This window comes from Liolophura sinensis, chromosome 8, assembly GCF_032854445.1.
Source record: "Liolophura sinensis isolate JHLJ2023 chromosome 8, CUHK_Ljap_v2, whole genome shotgun sequence".
NCBI lineage: Eukaryota > Metazoa > Mollusca > Polyplacophora > Chitonida > Chitonidae > Liolophura > Liolophura sinensis.
Genome location: NC_088302.1, coordinates 27,723,172 through 27,742,530, shown reverse-complemented (window position 1 = coordinate 27,742,530; position 19,359 = coordinate 27,723,172). Strand labels below are relative to the sequence as shown.

The window sequence follows — 19,359 nt, the reverse complement described above, 5'->3', positions numbered from 1 at the left end:
CGATGCCTCCTAGTAGCAGACCGGCCCCAGTGCCCACATTGTTATGTTGCTGCCTCACTGGAGCACCATGTCCAAGACGGCAGACACTACTCAGTTACATTAACTCCGGCACTGAACCGACCAGTGCCTCAGCTATGCCCTGTTGCTGAGGTCCAAGGCTGGAAAGTACCAAGACTGCTGATCAACGGATATCAGGCGGCCTCCACGGATCTGTATGTGTACTGGAACTGTCAGTTTGTGAGATGGAAATGCCTATCGTACCTATAACTAGCTGGCCTGGTCAGACAATACATACCAGACCCAGACCAATATTTCCGCACGGAATTATCCCGAGAGACTTCCAGACGCCGTTTGTTTCTGTTGTATAAATACCCAGTAGATAGCAGATACATTACAGCCACTTCATACAAAGCTTTTTTGAGACTGGGAAAGTAAACCATACTGTGTAAATGTGGTGGCAATATTTCTGAAAAGATTTACTAGGTTAGACAGCTCATATTAAAACATCTGTGACTGTCAGCAGCTGATGGCATAAAGGTTACAAACTTAGACTTATTTATTTATCTCAGTGATGCTCATGGCCAACTCGGGAATAGTATGGCGAGAGGTGACTAGGCAGAGCTCGCAGGAAACCCATGGCCATTCGCAGTTTGCCGTCAGGCATTTGCGCTAAAGATCGAAAGGGAAGTCTGAGTTGGGTTGAAACTAACAACGACGGCATAGGGGAGGGCTCCTGAGCCACAGTGCTGCGCTAGCACGATAAACCACTCAGCCAAAGATGCCCCGCACACATTTGGACAACATCCCTATAATGCGCACATGAGCGTTATTCTCATAAATACATCTTTCTGCATTTGAAACGATGTTTAATATTGTTTTATTCTGATCAAACATATAGAGTCTTAATTTCTGGTCTTGCATTTTTGTTTCTTCCGCTTATTTGCAGGTTCATGAGCCCAACAGTAAATTATTGGAAACTATACTACAAGTTGTACCAAAACTTCGGTATAAAGGTGAGTACTGATTTATGAACGAAGAAGGCATTTTCCTATTGTTCAGTACGTCGTATAAACAATCATCGCACGAAAAGATAAGATGATATTCCTTGTACTCTACCCACTGTGTTCCGCATATGAACCTGACCGCTTTCATATACATCAAAGAGGCATATCCTTGAGTAGGCCGCACTTGTCGATAAAGCAACGTTCGGGTTGCGGTAAGATTAAAACGTGTAAAACTATTCTGTTTCCAATAAAACCTACTAAACATTGAAAGTTCTAATATTTAGGTGGTCTTACATAAATTTCGTTGGAAATCAATAGTCTTCCATCATCACTGCTTCTATACAATAACTTCACCCTTTGTGTGAAAATCTGTGTATCACATGTGGTGTAGTTCAGCGGCTGTAAGGCAGGTGTTTTTTTCTTCTGAGAACCTGGGTTTCCTCCATCGATAAGAATGACTGTCGTCGCATGAATGAAATATTTTTGAATACGGCGTTATTCAGCCTGGGTTGATCCCCTATCGATGTGAATCCGTGAAGGACGGAAACTAATGGCTACGCTGTTTACCTCAGCCTTGATGTACACCAGGATTCTCAATATATCTCAATATCCTGCTCTTGACCTGGTATTTCTTACACCCAGAATCCACCATTTTATCGGTCTCGCTGGCCAAGCCGTAAATGGGTTACCTAAGACCAGCCCTTACCAATGCGGACGTATGTATTTAGTTGCGGCATTACGGTGGAACGTTTGTCATGGATGTGACAAATGGCAGTGATTTCTCAAGGAACAACATGGTTTTGCAATGACGTTTAAATAGGGGTGCCATCACACACATTCTATTCAGTGCACCATGAAACATAACACATACATAAACAACAGGTATTTTTACTCAATTATCAATAGAATGATGATAAACCTATACCATTACTTTTATCAAAACCATTTTACTCAGAATTCCTTCACGAGGCGACAAGAAATGAAAGATGAAAAGCAACATTACGTGAAATGGCTCATATTCAATGTGGAATCGCTACATGGCAATTCAAAAGTGCCATATATATGATTAAGGCGTCAATAATTCATAGACTGGTCGCCTTATAGCATTAGAATACAATTTTCCAATTTGTCAAAGTGCGATATATTTCTATTTGTTTGACGTTTCTGGGTTCACAGATTACAGCCAAAGTATTCCGGATTTGGCCCTCGGGGAACTGGTTCCAAATACCAGTCATTACATAACATACGAAGGCTCCTTAACTCACCCAGGTTGTCAAGAAGTTGTTACCTGGATAATTCTAAATAAACCGTTTTTCGTGTCAACCAAACAGGTAAACTATTTAACAATTAAATATTTCTTTAGAAATAGTCGTTTTTTCATAGTCGTACGTGGGTTCAGTGATAATCCTGAAGAAGTCGAGACATCACCAGGTAAATGTAAAAACAGTATTATTTTGTTGGAAATAAAGTGGTTAATCACAAGTGATTAATAAAAAATGAATGCTTTTGCTAATTTTTATTATTAATTGTGTATATTGAAACATTAACGCCAGGGGTATGTACACGTAAATGCCGTAAGATGACGTCTATTTAAGCATCATGATAATGTACATCAGTAAAATATCATTTTCAAACGCAACAACTAACCTTGCGCATATTTCGTTCATATTTTCTTCTCATTTATTTCAGCTTGATGTATTAAGAAGCATATACAAAGTAGACGAGACAAAAGATAGAAGTAAAATGGAGAATAACTTCCGTCCAGTGAAAGCATTGAACAACCGAACAGTTAGAACGAATATACGCCCTCAACAACAGGTATATGTAGATTAAACAATTTATGTTTCTTAAATCCATCAAAACTCTCATCAGGCCTACATAGGCTTCGGAGAAGGGCTTATTACAAGACGACTAGTATATGTGAACATTTTTTGATGTGAGGTTATGTGATATATGTCTCTAGGAATACTATCCAAGATAGTACCAAATGTAGATGTAACAAAAGTTTCAGTTGAGGAAAACACAAAAACGGCCCCAAGAACTCTTCATATACCTGACATAATACTGACCTTTCTTTGCAATCTGTGCGATCTTACCTCCCCGACATAGGCCTATGTGCACCAACAGTATTTTGTATTAAGAGTAATTATTAATATAATTCGAAAATCCCCATTTTAATGCCATATTCAGTATGTTAAAAGAAAAGACAAGAAACACTTTAACCTAAGTTATTTCGGTTGAAAGGTGGAAACAAATCTGTGAAATGGTACCCTAAACGGTCTTTTCCATTCTTTTTAATGGACTTGGTAAATCTATAAATCAGTTTTTAGCCTGGAATTAGGCCGTGGGATACGCCATATTATGTAAAACGGAAACACTATGCCGTGGTCTCAGGTTATAGAAAATAAAATTCGCGCCTGATTATCTTTACAATTAACAACATTGTGGCATTTTCGATTTTCTCGATATGAGCAATTTCGCTTAATTTTAACCCCGATATCTCGGTTATACGAGATCGCAAAAAGGTAAGATTTTTAAATGTTGAGTGGGGTACTCTTTCTGCCCGCAACAGCGCTGATGATAAAACTAACTTTGATCTTACCATAGCTGCCATGATTTCTACATTTTTCGTTCGGCTTAAAAATCTAACATTTTGCTGAATCATTAGCATCCTTTGATCGTGATAATACGTAAATGCGAATGTGACGGGCGTGTGTCATGGAGAACATTGTTGCAGCTTTGAACATACTGATGGTGGATATAGAATGAAAGGAACGGTCCATTTACATGGTTCACGTAAGTATTTTTCTATTTATTTATTTGATTGGAGTTTTACGCCATAATGAACAATATTTCACTTGTACGACGGCGGCAAGCATTATGGCCGGAGGAAACCAGGGGGAAACTAGAGCCCAGGGGGAAAGCCACGACCATCTGCAAGTTGCTGCCGGACCTTCCCACGTACGGTCGGAGAGGAGAGCAGCATGAGCTTGACTTGAACTCACTGCGACTGCATTGGTATTTATGCCATAATATGTTTGACGATCTCATTTTATTGAAAATCCGTATTATAATTTTAACATCTTGTAATCCTTTTGCAGTCAAAGGAATGCCAAAGAAAAAGGACTATTTCTTATGAAGGTGAGTGTAGCACTGATAGCCCAGGGCCTATACATGTCGCACAGCTCCGTATGTGGAAAACTACTCTTCGTCATATCTTACAAATGGCCGATGTTCTCCTTACACAAAAGTGTGATATTTAACAATTATCACAGGGCACCAGCAAGAGCTTTGTGAAAAAAAGCACATATTAACCTGAACATTTATCACGTTCTTGTGAAAAAATATTAATTAACTTATTCGTGAAATATGAAGATTCAAAGATGAACACCTTTATCATAATACTTAGGACATGTATCGTCATCAGTGGAATATGATTCCATATCAGACCTGAATGCGAAGAAATGGTAGAAAAATAAACAAAGTTGTACAAAACATTTGCGTTTGAAATGCCTAACCATACGGTATGCCATGTGCACATTGAAGCCTAAAACACATACGATAAGCTGCCTATCAGACAAAAAGTATACGAAATATTGTTTTCGGATGATCGTGAAAGGCACGTTAGGACGAGCGTATAACCAGCAGTATTGTTTTTATGCTGCTAGTACTAAACTCCACACTAACGTATAGGCATGAAATGTTGACAAAGTCTTGTTTGTATTTATTTATTTATTTGATTGATGTGTTACGCCATACTCAAGAATAAGTGTTTGTAACACCTACTTGTAAAATGTACAATTAAAGCATGTCTAAGGCTAAATAACAAAAATTCTCATATCAGCAAGGGACCAGAGTTAATTACTTAAGTCATGTTGGATTCTTTGTATGACTTCATGTCCACAGAACAAACCATGTATATAAAGGGATTAAATTTTAATTTGTTGGTTGTCACGTGTGTTGAAAGCTCAGCCTTTGATATAAGTAATTTAATGTGATAGTCATGCCTATAAAATACAAATCCTATTCAGTCTACAATAGAAGTCCACAGGACTGTATATACGACAGCCGTGTATCAGGACTGTATATACGACAGCCGAACACACTTTGACTTAAACAGAAAGTAAATCACGTTACTAAAATATTACCCATCCCAAAGTGGGTATCCATCAGCATTTAATATTGACAGTTTTCTCAAGGTGAAAATTAGGTCGTGTGTGTTTCTCTCCACTCTTCGCGATCAACCTCGTTGTTACAATTTGAAGTAGATAATCCGTCGTGTTGTTAGAATCACGAAAGTACTAGAATTGCTATGATCGTACACTGGAACCAACGTAATCGCATACCTACTAAACGAAAACTCCGCCTGATTGCACACAAATTTCCAGGACAAAACCACATGGTATAAAGACTCGTTATTTTTATATCGTAGGCTGCAAATTTACACTATATTGAAAGCCCTGTTAGTAGAAAGGCATTTAGAATCAGTGTATAGGATGAAATTATCAAAGACCTGCCGCTTTGACCACATGTTTACAAACTGTCAATGGTTCGATTTCGCTTCGCTACAGAGGATCCCTTGATTGCATCCAGTGCTAGAACTAGTTAGACTAAAACAGAGGTTAATCTTAAATGGGTCATCTCCAAGCATGCATACATACATACATAGATGGGTCATCGAATCTACCAGCACGTATCTACTCTCCATATGTTGTTTTTTTTTATCGGTCTAGGGCAATTTAATTCTGATTTGCACAATTATGAAAGACATCTGATTGGTCACAACATCTCATTTACTCTGGTCCTAACAAAGATGTCGGTCCTAAACATATGATTTTGTTCTGTAATATTTCAGTGAATGACAGATTTGTGACATGATGCCGTCTGGTATGAGAGGTAAAATGTGCAGAAGACAGGAACCGGAAAACGTGGAGCGCGAGGAGCTACATGTAGCCTTGTCTGCACTGAAAAGCCTCGGGAGTATGGCCATGAAGGGGAAATTACTATCGTATTGCTTCTCGCAACAGTGCTATGTTGCCTTATATACACTGGCTGGCTAAATTAGATCACTTAAAAACTACCTTGATATAACTGTACTGAAAGGTATTAATTACGGAGAGATATGATTCCTTGCTTTCAAGGTGGTTTAGAAAATACCGAGCGTGTTAAGCCAGGATTTGGCCCTCGACGACTAAGCCGCCTATTGCCAACAGGGTATATGTTTGATTCACTGTGCAATGGGTTATTTGTACACATCGTAAATCGCCTGTCATTGTTTTGACAGTCAAACACACCAACTTGTATTGCTTGAAGATCACACACCTCCATTTATCATCCCAGTTTCACTTTTCTGCCAGATTTTTGGCCTGATTTTGTGTTTTGCAAACATCAAATCTGTCGCACCTTGTTATCTAGCACACAGTTTGGCTTGGCTGTAGCATTATGAACGCAGGATCTTCTGATGCACCAGTGATGCATTATAACTCTGCGTCTCTATTTGACGTTTTCCTTACATATTTTGACAAAACATTTACGATATCCATTGGCAATATTGAACTTAAATACGATGAATTTTAAGTGACGACTTAATATATAGGTAAAAATATGATTAAAAGTCAGCGTTCGCTTTCTGATAATGTGTCGGTATCGTATTTTCTTTTTCCATACAAACAGTTTCACACAGTTTGTTGAAAAGAAAAATAAGCCCACACTGGAACTGCAATAGGCAAAATTGTCACATTACCCCATTTGTATAAAACAATCTATATGGAACATTAAGAAAGATTGTTTGCAGCAAAAACCAACAACTTTTCTTTCTCTACTTAATGTGGAAATTCTGTGATTATGAACAAATTGTTACTCTGACGAAAAGTGAAATAGGATTTGCTGGGTTTTAGTGGCAATGGGGGCGTCTGCACAAGAGTATCGTGTGTTTGAGTTAACTTAAGTAATTTAGATCACGATAGTAGACCTAACTGACAATTGACACTTGAGAACAAGTAGATTGTAAGGTACCAATAGCTCTAACGTAATGTTAAATGGACCAACTGCATCTTAAAACTTTCGAGGGACAAATGGATTGTCTCAATGTCTCTATGATGTACAGCACTGTCCATCCAGTTAACTGAGAGGCTCTCTGATTGCACAGCATTGACCCTCACAGTGACCTTGCTCTTAACCTTCCGGTGGTCAAACAAGTGATGGACAATAAGTTTTCAAAATTAAAGTTCTGTGGTCTTCTGCCAAACATAATGGCAAATTCCTACAGCATGTGCATTGAAAGCATATGGGCCAAACAAACGCTGAATGTTTACGACGTACTCAATAATTCGGCCCTGACACGGTAGCCTTAAGAAGCCGAAGTAACCGCCTTGCCCCACTGCGCCATGTAGGCCTTACCGGACAAATCTCCTGACTATTTACTAGATGAAGCAGCGTGTGGTGATTGAACACAGAAATAAATCAGAAAGTAAATAACATGTAATATATGTAAGACCTTCACCAAAACAAAGAAATAAAAGTTTCCAGACTATCAATATTTTTCCACGCTTCGCGCGTGGTCTTCTTCAGTCAGTTTAGTTTGTACCGGTAATTGCATGTGTATATATTAAGTACAACGTGGAAAACGACACCCTGTCACATCTATGATCAATATTTGTCACTCGATGTATAAAACTACTCCAAGTTGCAGAGGAACATCGTGGTATTCGGGCTCTCGACAGCGGAAAAGGACAACTTGTCACATGATCAAGATGTGTCATTCGGTATAATAAAACTATTGCAGTTTGCAGAGTGGAACGTCGTCAATTAAGGGCTCTCGACAGGTGATGTACCGCTCGCTCTTGTTCTACATCAACTGTCCTGAGCTGACAAATCAACACTGTTCAGCTCAGCAACATGCAATGGTTGTGTTATATACGAAGCCGATGTCAAAGTGTGACACGTACACGTGAACTGCATGTGGTAACGAGATAAAGGCTTTCTGAAGGCAGTCTAAGTGTTTCTGACTACGCCTGTATTCCACGGACTGTTATATGACTAAGCACCTTCAAGACATGGATATCATTTTGTGAAGAAGATCCCCATGAGCTTCTACGATATTTATGAACATAACTTGTTTTTATCACACCAAAATTTCCTATCTGACGATTAATGGCGATGGAGAGAGACAAAGAAAAGTTATTGGTTGTCCTGATACACTCTGGACAATTTGATATTTAATTGGTATGTCGTCTTTAAAATATTTTGTATTTAAAGCAAAGTCGCAGACAGTATTATGAGGATGAAATTTAACTTTAATAAACCATAGTAGGACAAGGTTTATCTTTCTATTATCTAAAGAAGTTCTAACACGTTTTTTACGTTAAGCATTTGTGGAGGATATAAATGCTTAGCAAAAAGGATTTACAAGTTTGAATACTTTATCCTATAAATAGATTAAATCAAATTCAGGGAAATTATGTAGTGTTTTTCTTCTTTTTCATCTGAGGAGGATTCTGTTTGGGAAGTTTCGTATGCCTTTAGGAATAATTCCATAGAACAGCCGTAGGACTAGTTTTAAGTAATTATTTACGCAGTGAGGGTTCTTTAGTTGTGGAACTTCTTCCGTGTGTCTGCGGGGCTTCATTTCCCGCCTTCGAGAAAGTGCATTTCACTTTTAATCAGTTAACATCTGTCGGCAATTTTAAATATCGCTATGTCCATTGAAAACATGTTATGAAATTTTATTATGAAAACATATATATATATATATATATATATATATATATATATATATATATATATATATATATATATTGCACATAAGAACAATGGCTGGACATTTTCATCTGTATAGGTTAATACATATACCTCATCAGAGTGATAACGTCAATAATTCAACATTTCTTCTCACATTTTCTTTTCATTGGCTCTGACTCTAAACTGGTATCTATGGATATAAGAAGATTAAAGGATATTTCAGAGTTATTTAAAAAAGTGTATTAATTTTTTAAAACTCATAAGGTCATTTCATGGTCACGTTTTGTCTCCCTCAGTTTTGTCCGGTAAAACTTTTTTCCTGTTAATCACAAACATGAGCAAGTTTCTATCATGCTGACAATAGGTCAAAGCAAAGTCGTCCTTCTTGGCGATGCATTAGCTATTGTTAGCACTTATCAGCTTGAATCATGGCATCCAGTGCAGGGGCATTTGCAAAAGCCCGTGAGCCGGAGACCGGAACTGGACTTCGGGAACATCACCTTGCCCTCCACAAATCTAAAGAATCACTAAACAAATACCAATGGGCCATTAATTTCCGGTGCCTAGATGAATGTCTCTCGCATCTGTCTAGCGTCTTCTTGATAGGGAGACGAAATCGTGAAACGAAGAGACAGCAGCACACGTAACTAAAAGCAAGACACGCTAACGGCCTGATTGTCCGTGGTGGTATGACCTGTGTACATAAAAATAGGTTCAGAGAACAAAGAGAGTTTCGTTTTACCGACATTACATTTGCCGTTGTGGCCTTCGCTTCCAGTGTGAATGGACCTTACATTAAACGGAACACAAGTTTTGAAAACAACAAATCCCTGAGTCGACTTCTCGTACCTGTTACATGTGTACCTCGTGTGATTTATCACGGCCGTAGTACGATTCTGATCCACCGTGGTTTCAGAGCTACTGGCCGACAAGCTTTATGTCCTTTTTTCAGGACTCGTGGAGAAAACGTGCGAGTTTTTGAAAGTTCGTACTGTATCCTGCTTGATTGTACTGAAATCGTATCAAAACTGTCCAGTATACTGACCCTTTGTACAGATTATTAGTATGGTTATATTACCCACACCACTGTGGCATATTTGCAATGTTTTTGATACAATATACTGCTGCCTCTAATTATTCTTTAGTATTCTTGACTGATCGGCAATACGTGTGAAAAATGTAAATAGTTTCGTACTCCATCATTTTAAATTCCGTACTACGTCGTACCGCTGTAGTACATGTACTAGGCTGTACCAATGTGGATATTTCTATGTCTTGAAAGGTTTTCAGCCGGTGTTTAGTCAATATTACTCAAAAGATCTAGTGAAATCTGTTATTCCGACACCACGGGTTTCGTCAATAGCCCATGCGATTGTTGTACAACGACGACTTTTTTGACGATAATAAAGAATTGCGCTAAATATTCAATTTCTGGTACATTATTATTTTAGCGGCTATAGCAGAAATGTTGAGAGCTCAGAGCTACAACTATAGGGACGGCGAAATGGATCAGGGATTTTCACTCTTCTTCAGGAGAGAAAAAACAATCAAACTTGTTCGTTCTGCGCAGTGGAGGTGTTTTTGGAGTAATAACCATTAACCAATTCGATTGCAGTTTACAAATGATTATCATTAGGCATCTCCTAAAGTGAACATTAGCTTATATCATGCATTCGACACATGCATTCATATAATGCAATCAAATAAGTGATAAGAATTTGATTTGATCACGTGTCCTATACATGCACGTGATTTACTGATGTGTTATTTGAGGTCACGCTAAATCTGCTGAAGAATCTCGCCTCTAAAGTCAAATCTGCCTGTTACAAACTAACATAATAGCCAGTCTTGGGTTTTATCAACCTGGAGAATGGCATCCAGTCGACATTTTGCCGACAAACCTAGTATCCCTCCGCCATCGCTGGACCGGAAGTAGATGGGACTTGTGTCTGGGTGGCCTCCACCTATCCGATAAACTGCTTAACACCCATAACATCTTAATTTCCGGGTCTTTCTCATATCTCCCACACATCATCAGCACGACCTCCCAGCTGAATGGCTACATTACCCATCGTTTCACATCTGCCCTAACTACAAAGAACACAATTCGCAATATAAGGAGAGTTAAATAAGTTAAATTTACCCGTCATTGAATATGTGGTGAACAGATTCCTGCGCCGACTGCCAGGGAGTCTCGTTCACCTGAATCTCACTGGAGACAACCCACATGAAACACAGTCCTGACTTTAGACTGTTACGGGACCAGATGGAGTTGGATTTGAACCCACAACTTCATTTCTCATGATCGGTAGTCTGCAGTGAGAGAGATTCCATGGATGACTGACAGCTGAACCACTTTAAGATTAAAATTCCACAACTGTTCGTGTAAAGTATTAATCACCATTTTGATAAAAGCAAGTCATGTGGTCGTGTATTTAATAGAATCTGCAAAAAGCAGATTCGGGTTGAAATGAAGACCAAGCTAAATCCAACATGTTCGAGGTGGATAAGATTAACAGAAAACGACGATATGTTATTGATGGATGTGTGAAGTTACAAGAGTAATAACATTAACGATATTGCAGTAACCCAATCAGGCTTAATATTAATAATTTTTCTTGAGTTTCTCTCAAACAAAACCGTAAAATACATAGTTTCCGGTACAATAACTAATCTGTGCGATGCTAGTTTAGTATGACTGATCTCAATGCGCGTTAGTTTCCAATATCGTTAACATAATTGTCTAAAAAATTTCACTTGCGATCACCAGGCTATAACCTATTTTTGATAGGATCCTTGTCAACACTGAACTGCCAGAAATCCGCAAGCATCTTCATAATGTTTAAGAGTTCTCACCGAGCAGAGTTACTGATGTCAAAACGAGGTCAAAGATGGCCGTGCTGGAAAAAGTCGAACCGAAGTTTTGATGTTTAACTTCCACTGAACAATATGTTGGGTTTTAATAAGAGTGCTTCATTCCGATCCCACATACCGTTAAAGTATAACGAGGTGGTAGGGCTTACACACAGTTACAATTTCAGAATGGTGGTAAATTACTATTAGATCTTGAAAAAATAATGCAATTACTTTCAGTTTTGATGTAATACACTCCACATTGATCTTGATTTTAATTTCACACCCATACCTCGCCACGTGCACGTTTTAAACATTATTATTGACTATTTGGTTATGTTCAAGTGAGTGACTATTTTTTGTTTCGGTTAAATTTGTTTTACAGCATACGATGGACAATTTTAGTGGCCTCCACAGAAAACACCACGAACGACCGCACACAAAACACAGATCACGCTTTATTGTGGGCGTTAATGCTGCATACAGACGGCACTAACGAGGTTTTCATAGGCTAATGACGTATGTCAAGGTACAATACTCAAATCAAAATGTGCACAATTACGGAAAGATTTGCAGTGAATCTCACCATACAAGTTCAGAAAAGCAAGCACTTTAAAACACACTTTCCATGAATCCATTCCCTGCCCTGTAGAATTCTCTATTTCCTCCTCCTGGTGAGTTTCATCATTGCCATCTTAATCTTTACCGTGGATTTGCTAAACTTTATTCCCAGTCAGACTATGGCCGTGTGGTTACGGGCGGTAATCATTGTACATTTAGTTCGAACAACCTCGTTTCTGTACCTGAAGTCGTATTTACTCGATCTTTTAGCATTTCGGAAATTATTCGTCTCACTTAATGCCTCAACAACTGTACGATGCTTCATGCCTTTCAATACACATTTGTTGTGATGTTTTATTTTTTGTCACCACTGTGTCGATAAATATTAAAATCAAACTCTATTCACCTTTACCAGCCGATGGATTCGGGGTTGAATACTTGACGATAATTACTACCAAAAATTAAACTAAGAGGACAAACAGCCGCATGTGTCAGCAGCTGAACGAATGCCAACATATAAATTTCTGCTACTCAGATGGCTTGAAATGTTCCTGTGCTCTTATCAAGACTTAACTGACATGCATGTATATTAATTAGAAATGATACTGTTTCACGGTATCCATACCCATCATAAAGGGCGGGATGCTATGTCACCTGATCTGTCCATACATAAAGACTCTACACCTTGCAGGCGTTGCAAGATACAAATTCATATCGCTCTGGCAAATTTCCGATTCTCAGTTTATTTAAAAGGAAATGTGTTTATAGCGCTACAACCAAAACATGAATATCATAATAATGCTGAAATATCAGCACCACTTGCAAGTAATTCTTATTTGCAGCTAATTTGGTACGCACGATCGACTTTCAACTGTTGGACAACATGACATCTCAGTAATCATCAAAATATTCTGATACTATCATCAGGCCTGAAAACGATATCATAAAAACAATAACGATATTATTTTCTCGTTTTTGTCCTTCCCCGACGGCCTAAAATACACCTGAAAACATTTTAACAGATTTTTTCAACTTTCGAGTTAGCTGACACGAAGGTCTGCTCTTTCTTCAATTTTACAAATCAGGCCAATGAGGGCGGTTATACCTTAGGCATGTGCGGCCCATGGGGCTCGTTTACATTACCAGGCATATGGGTTGAAAGCTGAATAAACTCAAGTTGATTGAAGGGATAATCTGAGACGGACGTATTGGTAGTGACACCTACAACAAATAATAACAATTCCAAACCATGACCCAGATCACTATAAGCTTTTAACAATACCCTATGTACAGATGTTTTTTCGCTTACCGCTTGAATATATCTTTCTACCAGTCGATCTAAGTTCCAAAGTACTTCTAATTGATTCAAATTAAAACTTTTTTGTTTTAAAGAACAAATAGCAATTCTCAAACTTTATTGCCCAATTAGGTCTGGGGAAGAAGATTTCAATACATCTTCAATATGGCGGCTAAGTAGGTCAACAGGGCGTAACCCAAGGATTTTGGTCATGAACAGTGTAAGTGAACAGCTGTGAATTTCTGTTTCCTACACCCCCCTCCCCCCAACACAAATTGCGAAAAGAGTTTCACGAGAACAGAAAGGATAGTTTTATACATTTATTCCCGCATGTTCAGGAATAATACCAGAGAACATTTAAGAAGGATTGTTTCTTTTAATGCTAATAATGGCTAGAGTTAAACACTCTTTTCTCTATATATCTGGTTTATTCAACTTCTCTGGCGTTCAGTGATAAGGTATAGAGGCGTGACGTACAGATATGTACACCACATTGGTGGTGAACATGTGGTCTTCATTGCCAGCTGCACAAACTCATCCACAGGACCACACTAAGCCCCCACATGCACTCAGAGTGCTGGTATCTACAAATTTTCTATCCAAGGCCAGTTCTGAACCAGCATCTTGTCCTTCCAAGTGATTGAAAGGCAAGCTAATGCTTGAATGCACTATGATGTTCAGATAGTTATCTTTCATTGATCATGTCTTTGTTGCTTTGTTTGTTGCCTGAATACGTACGGTATCGTAGTCAGAATCCTTGATTTTGTCAAACTCTGAGCTCTTAGTCATGACAATGGGAAAATCATACGGATAAAACTGAAATATACATGTGTGTCTGTGTTGATAATAATCCGATTGTTAAATGATCTCTTGACTGTTCGAATCCATCTCTGGCTGGGTAAGTTACAATGAAGCGGTTATATCAGTACAGTGTGGCTGACATGTGATAAGCTCCTAGGCTGAGTATATATTACCCAATACGAAATCAGCTTAGCTACTACCAGGTATCAGTTGGTTCTTCCCCCGGGTTCTACCTGGATCCCTACACCCATACACCATACCGCAAACAAAAAAAGTCTGGAGTGAAACAATAGTTAGTTGAAACATATTTATTTATTTGATTGGTTTTACGCCGTACTCAGGAATATTTCACTTATACGACTGTGGCCAGCATTCTGGTCGGAGGAAACCGGGCAGAGCCCCTGGGAAACGCACGATCATCCGCAGCTTTCTGTCACACCTTCCCCCAAAATAACACATTATTATAAGTAGCTCTAGGATGCTCACCACGTACTAATAAGTGAAATATTCTTGAGAACAGCGTAAAATACAAATAAATATAAAAATGAAAATGAAAAATTGAAAATCAAAAAAAATGTTAGGCAGCTTGTGAATACAACTGTGACTGCAGATGCAGTGCAAAGGGAGACGGAGATCTTCTGTCAGACACTGTAACACAATACCTGCATTTATTTGGTTAAATGTTGTGAAATTGGTAAGTTTTCACACTCTGATTGAGCAGATAATGTCACCAAAGCCTCAATTGTGGTCAAACTATGACCGATGTCAGTTATTTTACTCCAGAAATACGTTCAGTAAAAGTTGTAAATCAAGAAAATCGTAACTTGTGTTTGTTTTAGAAGTAATTGCCCCATCTAGAAGAAGTGTTCTGAAGTAGACCGACCTTCCAGAAAGATAACCACTTCGTCACAAGACATTGGCAGCGATTTCTGTCTAAACCAATTTGCCACTATATCTGCGAGTACAAAGACAGATGGATCAAGATCCGTAACATTCCGTTATTTATGCACACTTCCGGATAGGCTATATCTTGACAGGATTTAGTATCTTAGTTACCATCTCTCTGCTCTAGTTATCAGGGACATACATCGTGACCAATCGACAAATTGGTGCAGCTACCTCATCTCCGGTAGCAAATTTTCCAGCCACCTTATGCCCATGTGCTTGATAGCGACTCACCATGTTCATATCGCCTCTAAAGACACGCAATGCGTTTTAGGTGGATACGAAAGGTGGATATGAAACCCTGTTATTATGAAACAAGAATAGCAAATGTCCGCTTAGGGGCTCCTTGAAGCAATATAGACTACATGCCAATATGTGGGGCTTGTGGTATTACGTGTGACTAACAAAAGGCCACATTGAAATATGAAACAAGAATAGCAAATGTCCGCTTAGGGGCTCCTTACTTTCTGGTTAAAATGAGCAGAGGTTCTCTCTCTGGCTGTCATGGGGCGTTATTACTTATATTATTAGTTCACAGTTTTATTTACCATTTTTATGTGTTATTTCTTACATACTGTCTTACATACGAAACCCTGTTGTAACTATACTGAGCAGCAAAAGAAACACAGTCGGGGTTTTTGTCTAGTAGTAAACTCAAGCTCCTCTAATCACTTACTATTTCTTTAAAATGCATATTTGACTACTGAAGCTTACAGTTGAAATTGCATAACATGATGTCATAACTGACCACAGTCCGCCAAAGGGAGATACGAACCCCATGGAGGTATTTTAGAATACTCAACGCCCTGCTCTCCTCAGGAAATACTGTTTTTCTGGGCCATGAACTAAGACCGGTGTTCTTCTTCATTGCGGTACGACGTTAAACCCTTAGCACTCACTCACTCTTCATTGCGATCGGTTCCATAGAAGAGTGACAAGGATGAGTTTATCACACAGAAGGTTCGTGAATTTTGGTATTCACCCTTTGGATGGTCAACAACTGCCCCTGTTCCCTGGTTCTTTGAGAAAGCCGTGTGATAGTTGTCCAGAGTTATAGCATCCAGAGTTACCGACTTACCGATATTCAGCACTCGAAATATCTTTCCCCTTTGCTGGATCGTGGATCTATGAAATACATTCTAGCGTGAATATTGATCACTTTGTGACACCATTCTATGTCTGGATATGTGATGTGAACACCCAACTTTCAACAACCTCGACAGTATCATTATTTTCTGTAAGCAATATGATTTTAGCTATAAAGGCACACAGACCACGTGTACAGAAATCGATTTTTAAACACTTTTTTAAAAAGAATTTGTAAAGACTGTATTTAGGAGGACATAAGCCAGACGAGGGACATACAAACTTCCATCGCCAAATAGATGACAAACGTCCGGTTTCCAAACCACAACAGAACCAGCCACAGTTGGATTGTATGCTGCTCCATGAATGGTGACTCGCTAATCTGTTAAAGTGGAAAAAAAACCCACAATGGACTGACCAGTGAGCGATTAGTCATGATACAGAAAAGTTTATTGTACTTCATGTTCATGTCACTTTGGTTTTGGATAAAAATGCCGTAAGTTTTTTTCTGTGCTCTCCTAAGTCCGGTAAAGAAATATAAACAATCTGCCGACACGAAGTTGCATAACCAATCCCGACCATTTGGATGAAGGCTTTACTCCAGTTTTCAGGTAAATGGACTGTTGATTTAATTCTGTTATGCACAATTTTGTGTCCTCCCTCATAATTTATGACAAATAAACCTGACTGTAAATGAAACATATAGAAACTACATATATTTCCGGTGTACTTTGTTGCCAATTATATATTTGAGGTCTTGGGGAGGTAATCATTTTGATTATTGCTAGGGAATTGCACTGACTGATCAAATCAAGAGGATCCAGTTTGGGACAAAACGCCGAAGGCCTTTCACGAAGCTTCATATCTAAAGCCAGTTAGTCGAAGGCTTAGAAAACAACTCACATTGTGTACATGTAAATATGTAAAGGGAATGCTTTCTTGAATTTCTGTGTCATTGTATTCAGACTACTGTTTGGACTATATTGGATTGTATTTTTAACAAGTTGTGTGGATTGTAGACTATTTCTTTTAGCCGGCCGCCTATTTCCAGCTATGAGTAAAATTGCTACCAATCACTACCAAAAATGTTTTGGTCAGTGACGCGTAACACCACAAGCTTTACACATGGATATGTTTTAAGTCCATATTCTTGCAAAGAAAATTAAGTTAGAACCCTTTTTCTAATTCATAAAGCTCATCTGCATAAGAACTCATTGTCTCAGGTAACGTCATAAACTTTTTTTCATGTTTTGACGAAGGGCGACACCAGTTACCCAAATTGCTATCGACTTTAATCTATACCCTGTTTCTGACACTGCTATAGTTGAAATTGTTTGCACGTTTTAGTATAATATAACCTCCATAAATGAATTTTATATTGCCTCTTGCAGTATATGGTCTCACTGCAGTATGATTTTAGAATTGGATGTTAGGAAATTCTGTTATAAAAAACAATGTAATCTATTGGCTGAGACAGCAGTGTAGGCTGTGTCACTGCGTGGAGTTTGTTCTAACCGCATGCTGGTGTGCGCAATTGTAAAATAAACTCAACGGCCATTGCCCAGCATGCCACTTGTTTTTAATAATCATGACGTGACCTGAAGCAATAAGTTTTTGCCAACGAAATGTTGTAAATTAGAAAAAAGTATTATAACTGCATTTTCCTTGAAGCAATATAGACTACATGCCAATATGTGGGGCTTGTGGTATTACGTGTGACTTACAAAAGGCCACATTGAAATATGAAACAAGAATAGCAAATGTCCGCTTAGGGGCTCCTTACTTTCTGGTTAAAATGAGCAGAGGTTCTCTCTCTGGCTGTCATGGGGCGTTATTACTTATGTTATTAGTTCACAGTTTTATTTACCATTTTTATGTGTTATTTCTTACATACTTCTTTAGGAACTCGTGTTATAGGTTCCTAATCGTGTTTTCAATTATCACCTTGTTTTACTTGGAAATTGTGTGTTCGATTATCAACTTATTTTACGAGTCGTATTTGAAATTCGAACTTCATGTTGAGATTGAGTATGCCATTTCTGGTTTGCTTTCTGTTGGATAAGCTGAGACTTCAATAACCCCTGAGCTGAACTCCATGGAGGTTTGGATCATGTCATATTCTTATGGTTGAGAGTACGCAAGGACTTGAGTTTCCTCTTTCACATTTTCGTCTCTATGAAGAATGGTAAGGAGAAGTCCTTATTGAAAACCGGCCGGGAAATAATTAGTTGGCTATTGTTGATACAGTCAGGATACGTTGATTTATTTTTTCTTTGGTTGGTATTTTACGCCGTACTCAAGAATGCATCACCTACGGGACGGCGGCCATCAATAGGATACTTTGACGAAGAAGGACTGATATCGATGAAGAAGCTTGATGAAAAACATAAATTATACACTAGCTCCTTCAGAGAATTTCATAGACGTTTAACGCCCTGGGTCGTTGCGTCTTTTGGGCTCAAAGCTAATAAGGTCGCTTGCTCTACTCTAGCTCTCGCTCTTTCGGCGTAAAACGCCAATCGACTAACAAGCCACACAGTCTAACCTTATTAAGAAGCCCACAAAATTTCCAATGATAGGGCTAACATAACGTTCAGATTTATCGTGAAATTAGTTGGTGTTGTATTAGAATGTTATAAAAAAACTGAAAGCTGTCAGTCTAATGCAATTTTAAATAAAATGTATCTCACTTCATTGTTCCACTTATTCAACACTTCTCCTTCACAGAACTCTGATTAAAATCTTGAGGTGGGAGTTCAAAGAACAATTCTACTATTGTTTTGGTTTTCCTACTACATATAACGTTGGATGTCAACGCCTTTAAATGAGAGATACATTCATCGAAACACGATTCGCGACATAACCCTCGTAACAACTTTAGACCTTGGGTGACATCGTTTCAAAGCAGGGAGAAATTCAAGGTATTTATCTCACCTGTCAATCATTCATTAACGCTGGCGAGAACAGAATCGCGCGAGAATGGACAGGTTTGTACAAAAACAGAGTCTGTCTTTTTCAGACGTTTGTCTTTCTCAGAAGCTAGCGCAGGTGTCGGCAGGGGTCAAGTGGATA

At 38.6% G+C, this 19,359-nt stretch overlaps 1 protein-coding gene across 1 annotated transcript in view; it reads left to right on the top strand.

The window, feature by feature from the left end:
• The window catches only part of LOC135473375 (carbonic anhydrase-related protein 10-like), a 126,216-nt gene that overhangs the window by 48,058 nt on the left and 58,799 nt on the right, over positions 1-19,359 (top strand). The window contains exons 6-8 of the mRNA XM_064753225.1: positions 947-1,013; positions 2,181-2,335; positions 2,694-2,822. Of these exons, the coding sequence (XP_064609295.1) occupies positions 947-1,013; positions 2,181-2,335; positions 2,694-2,822 (351 nt within the window). The remainder of the gene's footprint in view (positions 1-946; positions 1,014-2,180; positions 2,336-2,693; positions 2,823-19,359) is intronic.